We start from the raw sequence: 17,731 nt of genomic DNA, 5'->3' as shown, positions 1-17,731 counted from the left end.
TACCAAAATTGACTATATGAAATGTCTCATGCAGAAGGCAGTCAATTATTTTTTAGACAATTTCCAGGAACATCAAGAGGGACATGGAGAACCTGGAGAGGGTCCAGAGGATGGCCACTAGTATGGTTGAGGCCACTAGCATGGCCAGCCCTATGAGGAGAGGCTGAGGGACCTGAATCTCTCCAGTCTCTGCAAGAGGAGACTGAGGGGGGATCTTGTGGCTGCCTACAACCTTATCAGGGGCCACCAGCAGGGACTCGGGGAAAGTCTGTTCACCAGGGCCCCCCTGGAGTCACCAGGAACAACGGCCACAAGCTGAGGGAGGATAGGTTTAGGTTAGATATTAGGAAGAACTACTTCACGGTAAGGATGGCCAGAGCCTGGAATAGGCTTCCCAGAGAGGTGGTGCTCTCACCTTCCCTGGAAATTTTCAAGAGGAGACTGGATAGGCACCTGGCTGGGGTCTTATGACCCCTCCCACCCCGTGCTCCTTCCTGCCCACGGCAGGGGGTTGGACTCGATCTGTCTAGGTCCCTTCCGACTCATTGATTCTATGATATATTAAACAGACCAGTATCCTGTCTCCATCACTGCCCCAAACCAAACACTAAACAGAAAGTACTTGACCCAAAAGTTACCTACAAATCTTCCACAGAAATTGGCTTATGCCATAACAATTTAGGGACTATATCCTTTCCAAAGTCATTTCTAAGTTTTTACTATTCTAAAATTGTCTATTGCTATTAAATAAAAGTCCGAAAATTTTGATACTCCTTAACTTTACACTGAGGCGATAATTTGTAGTAGTATGTTTTATAGGCTAATTATGGAAAAATATCAATTTGAATTTGCCATATTTCAAATCAATTGATCACTCGTAAATTTAAAAAGGAGTATAAGTCTTTAAGAAGTATTTCTCAAACAACTCATTTTGTATAAATTTATCATGTCTTTCCCGTTTACTCATCTATTCTCCAAGATCATCATCACCCATACCTTTCATCCTTGAAGGAATTGGGATGTTAAGCTTTGTATCTTATCCACTTACCTACATGCTTCATTAGATATATAGATTATGTGAAGCTGTAAAGCAAGGGCAAAGAGCCCTTTTTTGCTCTTTAATAATCACATTGTATTTCAGCTACTGGACTGTCCAGCGGCTTCTATGAAAACCATGATTGGTAAATCTGAGGTGGTATTTCTTGCTTTTTTTCAGGCAGTATGATTATTATCTGTGAGACTGTTACAGAGCTTGTTCAGTTTGAGTTAACTTTAACCTATACCTCTGTCTGGAGCTCAGTGTTTCACTGAGGATTAGGATTGGTGATTATCGTTCCCATTTGCATGAATAATTCTGGCTGATGTAAACACCTTTTCTAGTCATATAAGACTTGGCATCTCCAAGTTATACTGCTGCAGCGAGGTCCTAATTTGGCTCCCTTCAAAATTCTAGAAGCTACAAATATTGGAAAATATAGGTCCTTGTTTGCTCCCTTATATAACACCCGGGAGCACATTATACCCAACTTCCTGCCAGAGGACATAAACCAATGCCTTCTTCCTGAAATTTAAATCCTTTATAGCTCAGATTGCCTCCTGCCCTTGCTCCTGTTCCAACACTTATGGAACTTGGGTTCTACCAATATTGAGTTGGCAGGTTGCTAACTTTCATGGCTGAGCAACTTTGGTTATACAATTTCCTTCCAAGGGAAACTCAAAAGAATATCTTAATTGTACTTAAGGCATGTACCACCTTCCATTTATTCAGAGCAGTTTATTTTTAAAAATGTCTTGGCTTTTCTGTTGTTTGGGTAAAGTACTGTGCTCTTGCTTAGCATTGCATGGACCTTTTGTTGGCATATGTATTGCAAGATGGATAGTTTGCTTCCCCATGGACTAAATGTTTTTGGTGGTTACAGACTGTATAATTAGGCTGGTTATGACTTGTTTTAAGATCTTTTAATACATTTATTATGATTATTGTGTATGTTCCTTAAATGTTTCCCAAGAGGTACTTAATACACTGAGAACCAGACATAAATTATGCTAGCATACTGTACTTTAACCTCTACTCTGCTAAACATTGTCTTGTAAGGCACAATTAAATAAGGAATACAGACCCAGGTCCAAGTCAAATGATGAACAAATATCAGCTTCCAAAGGTCAAAATGGGTGCCGATAATTTCAGGCCATATTAAACTCCTGCTCCATGGATCAAGAGCATATGCTGCCCAGATCAAGGAATGTCTAGTGAGTTACCTGTCATTCCTTTTTTAGCAGTAGTGTGAGTTGGGCAGCTAGGATTGTTGAACTACTCTGAGAAGAAGGGAATGGCAAATTTGTTTTACCTAATTTCAGACAAGGGAATGGCAAACATATTGGGCTCTAAAGTTTGATTCAGATTTAAACAATATCTGGCTTTAGTTTTGCTTAGGAGAGCCTGTAAAAAAAAAGGGGGGGGGTAAAAATAGATCAAATCAGAAGAAAACAATCCTAAGTCACTATCTACACATGTGCCCATATTAGAGTGCAGTAAATTAGCTCCACTATAAAATAGTACTTGTCCTGGACAATACTATCCTATGCTGGAGTAATTTACACCACTACAACACATGTGTAGATGGTGACCAGGTCTGGATGGGAGAGTGGGGTGGGGGGTGCTGCCTGCCAGATAGTCCTGTACTATAGCACCTTTGTGCCTCAGCCAGCCCCTCTGCTGCCTGATGTTGGCACCCAGAGCCCAGAAGTGTTCTGAGGGGCCCCCTGCCAGCCAGGGGCTTCGCCACCCCAGCTCAACATGCTGCATTCATGAGCACACATGGAAACTCTGTGCCTGGGAGAAATAAACTCTGGCACAATCTGTACCAGAGTTTATTTCTTCACCCTAGTTGCACATGTAGATGATCCCAGAGACTATGAAAGAGGAGTTAAAATAATCTAATGAAAAATAAATGCATTATATAAGATATACAGAATACAAAATACTCATTTGGATTAGCCTAGCTTTTGACGGGTCAGAAATCACATCTACTCTTCCAAGGACACAATGCAGGTTTCCTAGCTAGAGAGACATTTTAGTTCAGATTCATTTCTTGGGTAAGTTCCTGAAGATTTACTCCATAACAGACCATTAAGATTATGTGTAAACTACATTAGTTTTCAAACCTAGATAAGAAAAGAAAAAAAGTAAAGCAGTCCCTGAAAATAATTTAACAAGGAAAAAAGGAAAAATAACAGTTCCTAAGGTTCACAAGTCCTTTACTTACATTTCATGAACAACAACCCTACTCTCTTGATAATATAATCTAAGTTCTTTATAATACAAGACCAATTTGTAATATAAAAATCACTAATAGTTTTAAAACATTGAAAATTAAAAGATATGTAAAAATATTTCTTGAACACAATTCAGAATTTAAACTTTCAAACAGTCATTTTGGGGCTATGACTAATAAGAATATTGTAATTAATGTCAGAGCTACCCTTATTGGTGGCTTAACTCCATAGGTATCAAAACAATGGGCACATCCACACATGCAGGCACGTGCGCTTGCAGCAGCTAATATAGGAGCGGCAAAAATTTGCGCCAGGGATTTTTGCCTCATTAAACATGCCCAGACATGCGCTTTGTGTGTGGGGCAAGTTGTGCCAACTGTGCTGCCCTACCAGTATAAAAACCTGCCCCTGTGCTGGCCCCTCGTTAAAAATACCCAAAATAGTGTTCTTTCACTATTAAAATGTAATGCAACTATATAGAGAGAGATCAGCTGGGCAATGTTTTATTGAATATTTACAGATTTAAATCAATTTGGAACCCTACCAGTTCCTCTATCATCATAAAATGGATTTTATATGGATATCTATACACTTTGGCATTTACTTTTGGTTTTTTTGTCATAGAAAAATCAGAGCTTCCCCTACCTCCTTTGCTCACCAGGATGTACGGCACTGAGCAGCACTGATATGCCAGTGCCCTGCCCCTGCCCCTCACAATCAACCCACAGCATGCGCCACTCCTCAGTCCCCACTCCTGGCCCACAGCCCCTGCCTGCCCCTAATAGCTCCTTCCCAGTGACAGCTCTGTCCCAGCACCAGAACATGAGTCCAACCGCAGCTGTCCCACCCGCTGCTTTGTGGCTCTGAGCAGTGCCAGCCCTTCCTGTTCTGCTCCCTGCTATCCCCTGGAAACCCTTGACTGGGGATCAGGGACTGAGCTGGGCCCTTTCCTCCCAGGCCAGCCTCCTCCTGCACAGGCTGTTCTAGGAGGTCAGGAGGGCTCTAAGCCTGGCTCTGGAGATCTTTCCTACCCTGAGCATTCCCCCACCCCAACCCTCATTTCTCTCTCACAACCCCCTGCTGCCACCTGCACCCTTGCCCCCAGCCCATCACACCTCCCAAGTGATTCCTGGGATCAGGAGTCCCCCCAGGCTGGGGCCACATGTGAGCACAGGGCAGGGCTGCAGTGTGGCAGAGGCCCCTGCACCCGCTGCTCCCACCAGCAGTTCCCTTCCCATCCCATGTAGCTGGCTGGGCATGCAGGGTATGAGATTTGTGTGGGGGATGTAGGGTTTGTGGGTGTGAAGTTTGGGGAGGGTATGGGGCTTGTGGTTTGTGGTTGTGTATGTGCGTGAATTGTGGGGGGACTATGGGTGTGAGGGGCTGCTCAGGAGGGGTGAGTCTCCTGCCCCCCAAAAGGCACATCCCTCCTGCACAGCTCACTGACAGCTCCCCTCACTTCACATGGCACACATGCCCCTTCCACAACAGCAGTAGTCATCGGGTTGTTCAGAGCCCTCCTGGCACAGCCCCCCCACGGTGCAGGGCAGTGCAAGACAGCGCAGCGTGACCCAAGCTGCCTGGCACCCAGCACTGCATGTGCAACATAACATGGGCCTGGCCTGGCCTGGGGCTATGCACCTTTGGGCAGGACCAGGCCCCTTGGGCTATCACCCAGGGCCTGGCACTGATTGCAGGGGCCACGTGTCATGCTGGGCCATGTTCTGCCTCCATGGATCTGGCCGAGCCTGATGGCGTGTGGGGCCTGTGGGAGCAGGACCTGGCCCAGCATTAGACATGGTCCGTGTGAGTGGTGCCAGGCCCTGGGTTACAGCCCAAGTGGCTTGGTCCCGCCTGAAGGTGCACATCCCCGCTCTGGGCCAGGTCAGGCCAGGCCAGGCCAGGGCAAAGTGGCACAGGAAGTGCCAGGTGCCAGGCAGCCCACACCATGCTGCGACGGTGGGGGGACTGTGCCAAGAGGGCACTGAGTGCCCTGATGGCTGTTGCTGCTGTGGGATGGCTGTGGGCCCTGCAAGGGACAGGCAGGGAACCCAGCCCTCCACAGCAGCTACCCCAACACACACTGTCCCCCATACTCACACAGCCCCTGCTTCAGTCCCCTCCACCCCCACTCCCTACTTACCTAGGGGCAGAGCTGAGGTCCAGGTCACTGCAGCCTGCACCATTCCTTGCCCCACACAGGGAGGCAGTGTGCTGCAGCACGGGGCAAGGGGCAACCATAGAGATGTTCTGGCTGGCTACCAGAGCATCTCTTTGGAGGACCCCAGTCTCCGGGTGCACCTCAGGGCACGGTCCTGAACCATGCCCTGCCCCGCTTTTTTTCTGTGGGTTTTTTGATACTTGGATTTCCAGGTATCAAATTTTAAGCCCATGTTGCAAATATGCAGTGTGGGGAACATTTTTTCATTCGCAATGTGCCTCTTGCAGCATCTGAAACTGGTTTGAAATGCTGCAAGAGGCACGTGTGTTCTCATCTGGATGCGCCCAATAAGGTTAAACTGGGAAACATAGCTAATATATACCAACAGTGACTGTGCTCACTTTTACTCATGTAAGTAATCCTTTCTAATGTAACAGGTAGGATTATTGAGCCTGTGTATATAAAACAGGATTATTCACTGGTGGATGACACTCTTAAGCTGTATGCACATAGACATTTACTCTAGACATGCAGTTAAACTTAAAGCTTTACAATAATCTAAAATGATATTTTACAAGGAAAATAAAATTATTTGACTGCAAAGATGCCATTTATACAAACCAGAAACTGATCTGAATGACCTTGCCCACAAGAATGTAATTACAAGCAAATACAATATATTTAAAGATTTCAAGAGGTAAAACACTTGCTAATTTTTTGTTTCCTTGTTTGGGAAACACCACTTTCTTTGCTCTTTCCTCACTATTAGTATAAACTATCTAAGGAGATATAAAAAAAACAAACTGCCTTTCAGGACTGCTACATTATAGGCATCTTATCCTTATACATACAGCCTCAGATGGATATTTTAACCACTTCGTAAAAATTCTAGGCAATGTCATTTTATACAATACACTGCATCATACGTTTAGCTTGGTTGCAAAACTGTAGTCATTCATCATTTACCAGAGCAGAAATTTATTTCACTTAGACTTCTGCACTATAACAAAATCCTAGTATTAATATATGCTAGAAAAACATTAAATGCTAAATATAACTAAATATCTAGATTGCCAGAAGCTTAACTCTTAGAAAACTAGGGGTAAGATTCCAGATACTGTAACAAATTGTCTAGGGAAAGACATTACACATAAACTGGTTTAAGTGATCAGAAATTGGTTTAAACCTGTAACAGAACAGATGTTCAGTACATATAAACCAGTCTGAAAATGGCTGAAACCAGTTTATGCAATGTCTGTCCCAGACCTCTTCCTGGTTTTAGTTAAACCAGAGTCCCCCAGCATCCCAGAGAGTTTGTAGCTCTGGGTAGGGCTCTCTGCTCCAGAGAACTGGGCTGGCTCCTCCCCTGCAGCTCTGACAGAGGCTGCAGGTATAGCAGTGTGCCTGGCTTTCCCCTGCTCCCCTTTCACCACTCGCTGCTCAAGCAGGGATTCCCCCCTCCCCTCTGCCTTACACAGACACCTCTCAGCACTAGCTAGCATACCACATGCTGGCTACAGTCCGTGCTATGAGAGACAGGACAAAGGCAGACAGGACAGTATTGGCACAGGGCTTTTTGGAGCTAATCAACAGGTAGCTGGTAACATCCCTCCATTCCTTCCTTGGTAAAAGTTGTTTAAAGAAGAGCTTGAACTAATGAGAGAAGCTTTGTTTTGTTTGATGGGCTGATAAATGCTAACAACTCCCTGTGCAACTCCCTGATGTGTAACTAAATGCACTGTTATTAACAGCAGGGGGGGAGAACTCCTCCCTAATCAGAGTGTCCTGTAGGGGCCTGCCCACACCCCTCCCTCAGCTCAGCACTATGAAAGGGAAGGGAGGGCTGCTATAGCGCCTCCAGCTTCTAGCTTGAGCCAGTTCAGGCATGTTCCTGCATTTCTGGAATGAAAAGGGAATGTCTATCCACCTCCAAATTAGTTCAAGCACTGCAGGTTGGACTAACCTGCAAAGATTGTATCAATCCAGGCTCAGGCTTTTTAAATCTCTGTCCCTAGTCCTTATGCTTAAATGAACCCGCACCAACCTAAGAATAATTCTATTGTTATCAATAGGGAACATCCTGCCACAAAAACAAATTATTATTATGTAGCCCTACATATATACTTACTAAACCCCTCCCGCCCCATATATCTGCTTATAGGCTTAATTTGACTCATGCAAGTAGTTCCACTGAAGTCAATGATGCACATGTGCAGCTGGTGTAAACAGTTTTGCTACACTAAAGTCAGTGGAGTTATCACAGTTTCCATCAATGGATGATCTGTCTTGTACCAGTGAGATTAGCATATGATTAAACAAAAAGGTAGTACTATAGAAATACAAATAAAAGTAGTATATCATCTATATCACATTATGATTGGGATTAAAAAAATAGAACAAAAATTGTGATAATGTTGGTCACACTTTGTGAGATTTTCCTATTATAGGCCTATATTTCAATTCAAGACAATATAAGAAGAAAGAACAGCTATTTCTATTTTTTAACAGAAAATTGAAATGTTATAAGCAGAAGGAAAAAGGCATTTTATATTTATCACACATGAACAATATCCACTGCATCTAGACACTTTGTATTCAGAAGCATCTGTTAATACATAGGAGGGATTTTCAGTACCTGAAAAGAAATGGGCCTTGAAGCCTTTCTTTGAGACAGTGTTGTCAGATCTGAACTCAATTCTCATGTTGTTGTACTGTGATGTGATCACTTCAGGCACTTCTGTACCACAAAATTTACCATGCAGTTTAGAATCAGAAGAAAGGCCACTACGGATCTCCACATAATCATATTTGCAAACCTGAGAACAAAGATCTTTGTTTTAATCAAATGATCTTTTACTTAAAATGTATGATCTTTTACGTTACTTTGACATTAAGTCATCAATAAATAAAGTATTTAATAATATTATTAGCATCTTTTGCTGCAAATCTCAAATTCTAGAGATCAGTGTTGATCTTATTCCAATATATTTGCAGGCTCACTAAAACATATCTAGAAATTAGATGTTTAAAAATTATGTCTTTTTGGACAAAATTCATTCATATAACATACACACACATCCATATAATCTAAATTTTAAAATGTTTAAGAATTCAGCCATTGAATTGAGAAGGAAAAAAGTAGTCTGAAGACATTGGGCTAAGACCTGTGAACGTCCACTTTGAAGAATAAAAACCATTTTCAGTTGATGAACAAGAATTCAAAAACTATGAATGTTAATATTGGACCCTATACCTTTAAACAAAATGTAATGCCTTTTATAGGGAAATGGGACAAACCAAGTTTATTTACTTATGAGAATATAAATCTTCAGTATTAATCCTAACACATTTTTTTTTTAACAGTAGTTCATCTATAATGCAACAGGCTAATACATGTAATTTTCATTAAGCAGTTAAAAAAAAAAAAAATCACCCCTTATGCAAGACCGACTACTCATGATAATACTTTCAGTGCATAATCCCGTGTCCATATAAAACCTTCCACCCAAAAAAACTTCTAAGCTTCTTAAGCTCAACTATCAATCATTTAATCAAAAATGTCCTGCTTGTCTGCAATTAATAGCTTAAGAGAAAACAGTAGCCTGAAAGATTCGGATAGGAAACAGATTGTGCATTAAATCCAAGTACACACATGCAAGATTATTTTGGTTTTTGTTGCTTATAAATTATTAATATAATTTTCAATGTTTCCCCATACTTTAATGCTTCCAAACTAATATTTGAAAAGTACTTATAATTAGAGATGTGGAAACACAGCTAATTCAATTATGATTAGATGTAAAACTCTTAACAGAAACAATATTAACTTAACAGATAAAGTTTATTTTTACTGATCTAGTTTTGAGCTAAATCTCATCTCAGTGCCATCGGATTTATAAATACAGGTTCCAATAATGTTAATAAATCTCAATATCCTTCTCTATACAAAGATTATATATTAAGGTGAATTGTGATGTTTTAGTGGGTTTTAAGTAGACCTTTATCCAAGTGTAGACTTTGTAGTTTAGTTTCCTTTATATAGCACCATATAAAACTTTGATAGAAGTACAAGCATATTAATTTTTTTATTAGCATAGTATTTACAGTTACTTGTAAATATAACCAAGCCAATCTAAAAACTATTTATTCCACAAAAATAGTTTCACAGTTAATGGAACCTCTCATAAAATGAATATGTATTTAGACCAGGGATGCTTAATACCTGGCCCAGGGACAGATCCAGCGCCAGTGCCACATCATCTAGCTTGTGACTCCAATGAGCCCATGAATTTGGTAGTTGGGGAACGTGACACCTGTTAAATGACTGGACCCATGGGAAAGTCTGGGCCCTTCACGTGCCTTGAGGGGGTTGGGAGATTTTCAACTGCAAACTCGCCACTTGAGCAATCAGTTGCAGGCTTTCTGGCTCTATTGGCATCCTGTGACACAGGGCACCTTATGGACTGAGTCTGTAGCCTCCATCTGCCCCTATAGCTATGCACATATCTTGCAAATTATATATGGCAGGGGCTGGCAACATTTTGGGGCAGTGCCAAAAACACCCGCAACCTTGACTTGTAAGATGTTGGCATGCCAGGGTGGATGGGGAGCAGGGTGGAACCATGACAGGCCTGATCCCTATTGTGGCAGTGCAGCCCCAGCCCCTTCCCTGCTGTCTGCTCCAAGGGGCACATGCCAAGCAAAAAGCTTTTGCTTATCACACTCTGATACCTATGCCAGGAGATGCCCATCCATGGTATATGGTATAAATTTCAAGAGGCCACCCAGCTCTACTACAGTGCTTATCCCCCTCAGGCCTCAAACCTTCATTGGGGCTTCAGCCTTTCCTTTGCCCCCCGCCCTAGGCCCATTGACTTGGAACTCAGCTTCTGGGCCCTAGCCTCATCTCGCCCCTTTTCAGCCTCCAGGCCCTTGGCCCCGGTCTTGAACTTCTCAGGCTCTGGGTCCATAGCCCTGTCTTGCTCTGTCTCAGTTCCAGCCTCTGAGGTCACCAACCCAGGTAAGACTCTAAACTGGGTGTTCCTCAGGCACCCCTGTGGCCTCCGTACTGCTCCTGTAGTAGACACTTTGGGGCCTCCAGTTGTAAACTTAACTACAAAAAAAACAAACATACAAGCAGCCACTTTCAAACAAAAATCTCCACCACTCCAGGTAAAAGACATCTTGCCAGCGCTCCTCCCCTTGAAGCTATCACCTCTCAGTGTGGTTTGGTACCTGTTGGGTGGTCTCCTGCTGACTTTTGCCCTGGGAGCTCTATTACCTGCAACGCACTGAGCCTGACTGACCTCCTCCCTCCAAGTGCTAGTTTTATACGCCCTGAAGCCCTGCCCTTTTTGGTCTGGTGACTCCCTAATCATGCACAGGTTTTTCTTCTTTTGCCTAAGCGGCAGCCTGCCCCTCCCTGCTGCAAGCAGCTCAGCCATGCTGCTTGCAGCCTTTATCTTCTGGCTGTCTAGAAATCTACAACAGTATCCCAGCTAATCACTGTTCAGCTAGCCTTGGCCCAGTTGCCTGCCTACAGAGCCAGGCTAGCCTACTGTGTCTTCCCCTTAAGTAACACGGGTCTTTGGCTGCCAGAGAAATTGTATTTTCTTCATTTTGTGTGTGTGTAATAGTTTTTGAAAATATGTTTGATTACTTCAGTTGAGACCCTGATTTAGCTGTACAAATTTCAGTACAAATGCAGATTAATGTTTTGCAAATGGTAATATTGGTGATATTTTAAACATTTTATTGGTGGTGATACGTTGAACATTTTCAATCAATACGTGAAGCATACACAATTTAAAATTTCAGTAGTTTTCAGAAGCAAATCTCTAAAATATTGCCATAAACTCAAAGTCAGCCATTGAAGATTTACCTTTATTCTCCAATTTTATTCTGGGCCTTGTTTTGTGTGTATTTAAAATCTATGTTTACCTTGGGGGGAAAAACATGGAATTGTCTAACTTTCTGATCTATATGTGCAAAAACCTATTCGTATACACAACTGAAATACTGAAACACACAAGTTTTTCAAGCCTAGAATGAAAGCCAACAAACAAAATGTAGGATTTTTTTTTCCCCAAAAGAAGGATATCATTTTCAAATAATAAAAATGCAACTGAATGAAAACCATTGATTTCTCTCAAAGCTTAAAATACTACAGGGCCATTTGAAATAAATATAGTTTTCATGTAGTCAAGCTGTAGAACATTACAAAAACATTGAATGGAAATATTTTGTTCAAATGAGTACAGGGCGGTGGGGGACCTTTAATTAGAGTGGATCTAAGAGCCGCTCTAATTAAAGCATTCACAGCCTCTCGTATATCAGCGTGCCTACACTTCAAAATGGTGTTGGGGGTGTGTCGCAGAGCACTTAGGTGCCCTGCACCTGAGAGCAGGGACAGCTCAAGAGAGGCCCCTAGTGGTGAGAAAGGGGAGGCGCAACTGTCAGTCTCCGGGGCAGCACAGGTGCTGGTTGCTAGGGGAACCAAGGGGATCAGCTGACAGGAAGGGGCAGGGCTTCGCCCCTTCTTAGCCCAAGGATGAGGCCAGGAGGGCAGTTCCTCTCTGGTAGCCAAGGAGGGGGGAGCTCAGCCAGTGAAGAGATATAGTGGCAGCCAGGGGATGCTCCTGCAGTCTGACTTGGAGTATTCCCGGTAGGGATAGAACATGGTTTTGACCGGATGGTTTAGAGTTTATGTTACAGCCCAGGAGCTTGCGTTTTCTGTTTGTAGTTTTATAAAACCGGAGGACTGGGTGAGGCTATTAGGGGTGGAGGAGGCCTCATAGGAGCTCCACGGTAGCATGGGGTTTCCTGGCGCTGGAGAGGGTGCAGCATTGTTTGGGGGCGCATTGGCCCCAGCCCCGGAGTGAGTGGGGGGGGGACAGAGAGGAGCCCCAGAGTGAGTGGGGGGGGCAGAAAGGAGCCCTGGAGTGAGAGGAGGCAGTGAGAAGCCCGGAGCGGGAGGGGGCAGAGAGGGGCCCCAGAAGTAAAGAAGAGGGCCAAGGCATAGGGCAAACCATGTCAAGTACCATCTGCGAGCCTTGGGCTGCGGTGTAGGGGAGGAAAAGGAGCCACCAATAGAAAGGCTCCAGCGAGATACTCCTGTCACAGGGTGCTTTATCTAAAGCTTGTCGAGTGAGCTTTAGATAAAGTGCCCCAACTTTTAAATAAAGCACCCCTGCCACCATTTTGAAGTTCAGGGACACTGATACATGAGACGCAGGAGGCTGCTGGAGCACAGTAATTGAAGTGCATCGGAGCAGCCTCACTGTTCATGTACAGGCACCAATTATGACCAAATGAAATTAAATGATTAAAGATGGCTGAATTTTTGCCTACAATAATATTAGAGTTGAGATATTATAATTTGTATAACACGTAAATACATTTTAGTAAACTATGTACTTTTATAGATGAAGATGACTAATTTTCTCTTTCCAGTATGCAGTGCAGTTAATAATCTAGATTAATGGAGATTCAAAATATTCTGATGAAGTTAATTTCACAATCCAAGTAGTTCTCAACTTTAAGAAATTTATTTTGATGTCGACCTTTTTTATTTCATTCTATGGTGAATTATTATACTTCTTATACTACTCTAAAGTTTCTCTGTTTGCTTAATGTTCACACTCAATGTTAACAAGAATTTTTGCTTTTTCCTGAAGTCTCCAATTCAAAGTCTCACCAGCCATTTAGTTTGTTTAGTTTGTTGACAAGTCAGCTCCAGAAGAAAACATTTTTTAAGGTTTCCTTTAATAAGTACATACTTAGAAAAGAACAAAACCTTCCATTTTTATTCTAAAAGAATCTAGAAACAGTCCTCAAGTTCCGGTAAAATCAAAGAAAACAAGAATTTTGATGGAAAATGCCAGTATCCGAGGCAGTAATTGTTGTATGAGACAATATCTATTTGTGAACAATCGTGTAACTGTTTAGAATAGGATATTGTGTAAGCCACAGTTTGTGGTTACTTACTTCATTCCCTTCTAATTCGAAAAACTCAAACTTCATTGAAATTCTGTATTGAGTGGGAGCAACCACCTGCCACACACAGTTTTTGTTTGGAGGATATTCTTTGGGCCACCCTGGTGTGGTTATAGTTCCATTTAGCTTTGTCAAAAGCCCTCCACAGGCAGCTGAAATGTAAAATAAAAAAAAAGGGAAAGCATCACTTATTTGCTGAAACCACATTTTGCTATGAGGAGAAGCATTTTTAAATAAAAGGTTCATCCCTGCCAGAAACAGGGCTCTACTGTACTGTGCATGATCTGAATACAAAGAAATACATAGTCTCCACGCTGAACGTCTTACAATCTGATGTAAAAAAGTGTGAATGAATTTCAGTGCTTCACAGCCACTTTATCATAGCCTCTGATTTCTCTTTCTTTTCAAATTCAGTCTTTAACCCTATCACAGTTGGCAGGGTTTGACTTCCCTCTTCTTTGAATATCACAGGATTACCAGAATACTCTTCCTTTCCCTTACTCCTTCTCCAAAATACCTTATCCAAAGAAGTCTTTTCTCCCTAGCTTATATAAATGTGCCTCTTCCTAACTGTAGTCCATCTTAGTTGCCCTTTACCCAGTGGTAGTAGCCAGATATTATTCATACATAAGATTTAACTTTGTTAAAAATAAAAATATATCAATATAAACTTCCCAAATTCTATACTCTGTTATTCATGGTTCATTCTTAAATATTTGAATGGCCATTAGGCAATTTAAAAATGTTGTAAACACCAGCAATCCTGAGTTTTTTAAAAGTGTATGTTGTTCTATTATTTGTCACTCGTTTTCCTCTTTAAAAAAGAAAAAGCTATTTAGTCATATCGGAGAACAATATTGTATCACCAAAAGTGCAACAGATAGTAGAGAATGAACAGTCTAAGTCAGTGAAGCCTAAGTGTATTCATCTGACAACCTGGCTTCATATTTTAAAAAGTCAAGGAGAGATGTTTAGTACTGCTCTGCTCCATCTGTGGTACTCACAATGGCTGTGGTACTCTATTGGCATTACTAAGGCTGCTGATGGATATGAAAAATAAACCCCCCACCCCGTCCTTTACCAGTATGTTAGGTCAACCCGGCTCCGCAGCATTTGTATAGATCATGCATTTCAGAGGGGCTTTTGGGTGCTTTTATCTAAAGCTGATTCAATCAGCTATTATATAAAAGTGTTAAAAAAGCCCCACTGAAGTGCATGATTTATACAGACATTGGGCAAACTGGATCAAACATGATGGTTCTTCTGGGCATGCACAGTGCAACGTAGGGTGCATCTGCAGGCAGGTAAAGCTCAGGTACCTGCCCTGGGTTTGCAGGTGCCTAGAGGAAAATCTCTTTGTAAGGGATTTCCCCCCATGCACTTGCAAACTGAGAGGGAGGAAGTCACACTGGGGTCCCTCTGCAGACACATCCCAAAGCCCTGACTTTCCCCACACCTCAGACATGTCCCCTAGGGGGATGGGCCTTGGTACGCTGGAAACCAAGGCTGGCACTCCCAAGGCTTGAGGGGATTGAATTTGCCCCTCAAACCCACAGAGCTCCTTCCCCCAGGAGTCAGGAGAGCCTGGGCAGCTTCACACAGCCCAAGTTCTTCTGCCATAAGCAGACAGATAAAGTGGCCAAATTTAATACCACTTTTTCTTGCAGTCACAAATTTAAGCACTTGTAGTATGACAGCAGGTATTTATGTCTTTTTGCTCTCATTTTGTGCCACCACAACATTTTTATGGCAGCACAAAGGTGATGTCTGTTTTCATCTAGTTTGTGCCAGTTCTCATAAGAACTGTGCCTCCAGCTAGTAAGCAAGTGCTAAGATTCATAGGTTCACAGAAATTAAGGGCTGGAAGGGACCTCAGAGATCATCAGGTCCAGCGCCCCTGCTCCATGCAGGAAAGACTGCTGAGGTCAGATGACCCCAGCGAGGTGAGTATCCAGTTGTCTTTTGAGGGAAGATGATTGTACCACCTCTGGGGGGAGTCTATTCCAGATTACGGACATGTGAACTGTAAAGTAGTTTTTCCTAATGTCTAATCTGAAGCAACCCTCTATCACTTTATGACCATTATTCCTAATCTTCTCCTGGGGTGCCTTGGTGAACAGGTGTTATCCTAGACCCTGATGTTCACCCCTTATACTGTATACTTAAAGGCTGCCGGCAAATCCCCTCTGAATCTTCTCTTCTCCAGGCTGAACAGCCCCAAGTCCCTCAGCCTCTCCTCATATGGTCTGCTCTCCAGACATCTAATCATTCATGTGGCCCTCCTTTCAACTCGTTCCAGCTTCTTCACATCCCTCTTGAATGCTGCACCCAGAACTGGACACAGTATTCCAGCTGAGGACAAATCAACCCAACTCATGTCTGTAGCAGGCTGGTGCCTCGAACCCAGCCACTGCTGCTGTTGCGTCTCTCTGCCACCTAGCCACAGTGGAGACAAACATCTTTAGTCTTGCTTGCAATGTATTGGTTGATGCGTGCCACAGTGTTGTTCACTTTGCCAGCTATAGCATTGCACTGGTGACTTATGTTCATTTTATGGTTGATCATGACCCTCAGGTCTCTTTTGGTTGTGGTACTAGCTAATGTAGCACCACTCAGAAGTACTTCCTCCTAAATATCTTCCTCCCCCAAAGTCCCCTCCCCACCTCACAGGGTGGGCAGCTAGCTTTGGCCCAAGCCTTCTGCTCCAGCCAAGCAAAGAGGTGTGCTCTAGCACCTCCCAGCTTCTGGCCTTGGCAACTGCAGGCATGTGGCTGAATTTCTGGAATCAAAAGTGAATGTCTGTTTGCTCGCTTATTGTTTCAATCTACACAGTTTAGGACTAACCTGCAAAGATTGATTCAATTCAGCCAAAGGCATTTTGACTGTCTGTACTTAGCCCTTGTCATAAGAAACTTTTGGAATATGGGCTCATTTTGATACACGTTAAAAAAACTGAGAAAAAATCATGGTTTATGAACTACCATATGTTTTCATTGTCAATGACCTAAAAGGAACTAAAATGCCTCATACATGCCTATTATTGTGGCAAGAAAAAGATGAGGGAACTAAACAGAAAATAACTGTTAAAACAGTCTCATAAATCTGTTCACATACCTAGAGAATTTAGAAATTGTAGTTTTAACTTCATGTAAAGGAAGTTGCACTTTTTCAGACATATTACAATATTCAGACAAAGATAAAATATAACATGTTTGAATTGACTGGTGTTTTTGAACTCACTTCATATTATTCCTACTATTTTAATAAACAATAGTGCTGATCATATATATTTTGATTTATATAAATATATATATTTTTATTTCCTTGTTTTTAATAGATAGTTTTGATGACAAATTATATTTTAAATAAGAAAGAAAATGTAGGTAGGAGCAAAGTTTAAAACCAAACATCAGAAACACATGGCAAACTACTGAATTTGGCAAATTAGTGCATGAAAACATATCACAAATATATCATTATAACAATAAATAAATATTTCATGTAATAAGCACATGAAGCTTAGTTTATTTATTATGACACACTGTAGTATATTAATGAACTAATGTCAGATAATTTTATAATAATAATAATGATGCCTTTGAAATATAATACCTCAATATATTGCTCTGTGAGTAAATCTTTGCTAACACATGGGGAAAGACTACAGTGTTATGAAGTGAAATTACAGAGTGGATCAGTAAAGTACGAATTAACCATACTCCACTGTATATCATTGTACTGACGATAAAGCCTGAACAGGGTAAATTTACAATTGATGAATAAGACTATTATAGATAGGCAGTAGTATATTATAGACATACTACTGTTTCCTAGCGTGAAGCTATCTCACTGTTTTCCCAAGTGGATACTCATACCTAGACAAATTCCTGCTTAAATCACAGCACATGAAAAACGTACTGTAAAATGGCTTTGTAAAATGTAATCTAGGACCTTAACAACTAGGTTAGGGACAGACATTACACATAAACTGGTTTAAGTGATCAGAAACTGATTTGAACCTGTAACAGAACAGATGTTCAATGCATATAAACCAGTTTGAAAATAGCTGAAACTGGTTTGAGATAACCTGGTTGAATGTTGTATCAGACTTAACTGATTTGGGTCAAACCGGTTTTGCAACGTCTGTCCCACACCCACTACTGGTTTAAGATAAACCAGGCACCCCCAGCATCTCGGCATGCTCTCTGGCTGGAGCTTGATAGAGACTGCAGGCTGCTTCCCCCTTCCCCTCACCACCACTCCCTGCTAGTCAGGAATTCCTTCCTCCCCTCTGCCTTG

At 42.1% G+C, this 17,731-nt stretch overlaps 1 protein-coding gene across 3 annotated transcripts in view; it reads right to left on the bottom strand.

Annotated features, from left to right (window-relative positions):
- Positions 1 to 17,731, bottom strand: part of TLL1 (tolloid like 1) — a 295,909-nt gene that overhangs the window by 34,062 nt on the left and 244,116 nt on the right. For all 3 annotated transcript variants that reach the window (XM_019521749.1, XM_019521750.1, XM_019521751.1), the window contains exons 15-16: positions 13,424 to 13,584; positions 8,073 to 8,253 (exon numbers count right to left, since the gene is read on the bottom strand). In XM_019521749.1, coding sequence (XP_019377294.1) covers positions 8,073 to 8,253; positions 13,424 to 13,584 — 342 coding nt within the window. The remainder of the gene's footprint in view (positions 1 to 8,072; positions 8,254 to 13,423; positions 13,585 to 17,731) is intronic.

This window comes from Gavialis gangeticus, unplaced genomic scaffold (genome assembly GCF_001723915.1).
Source record: "Gavialis gangeticus isolate Ggan-Ray unplaced genomic scaffold, GavGan_comp1, whole genome shotgun sequence".
Taxonomy (NCBI): domain Eukaryota; kingdom Metazoa; phylum Chordata; order Crocodylia; family Gavialidae; genus Gavialis; species Gavialis gangeticus.
The sequence above is the reverse complement of the archived record's forward strand: the minus strand, read 5'-3'. Positions and strand labels throughout refer to the sequence as shown.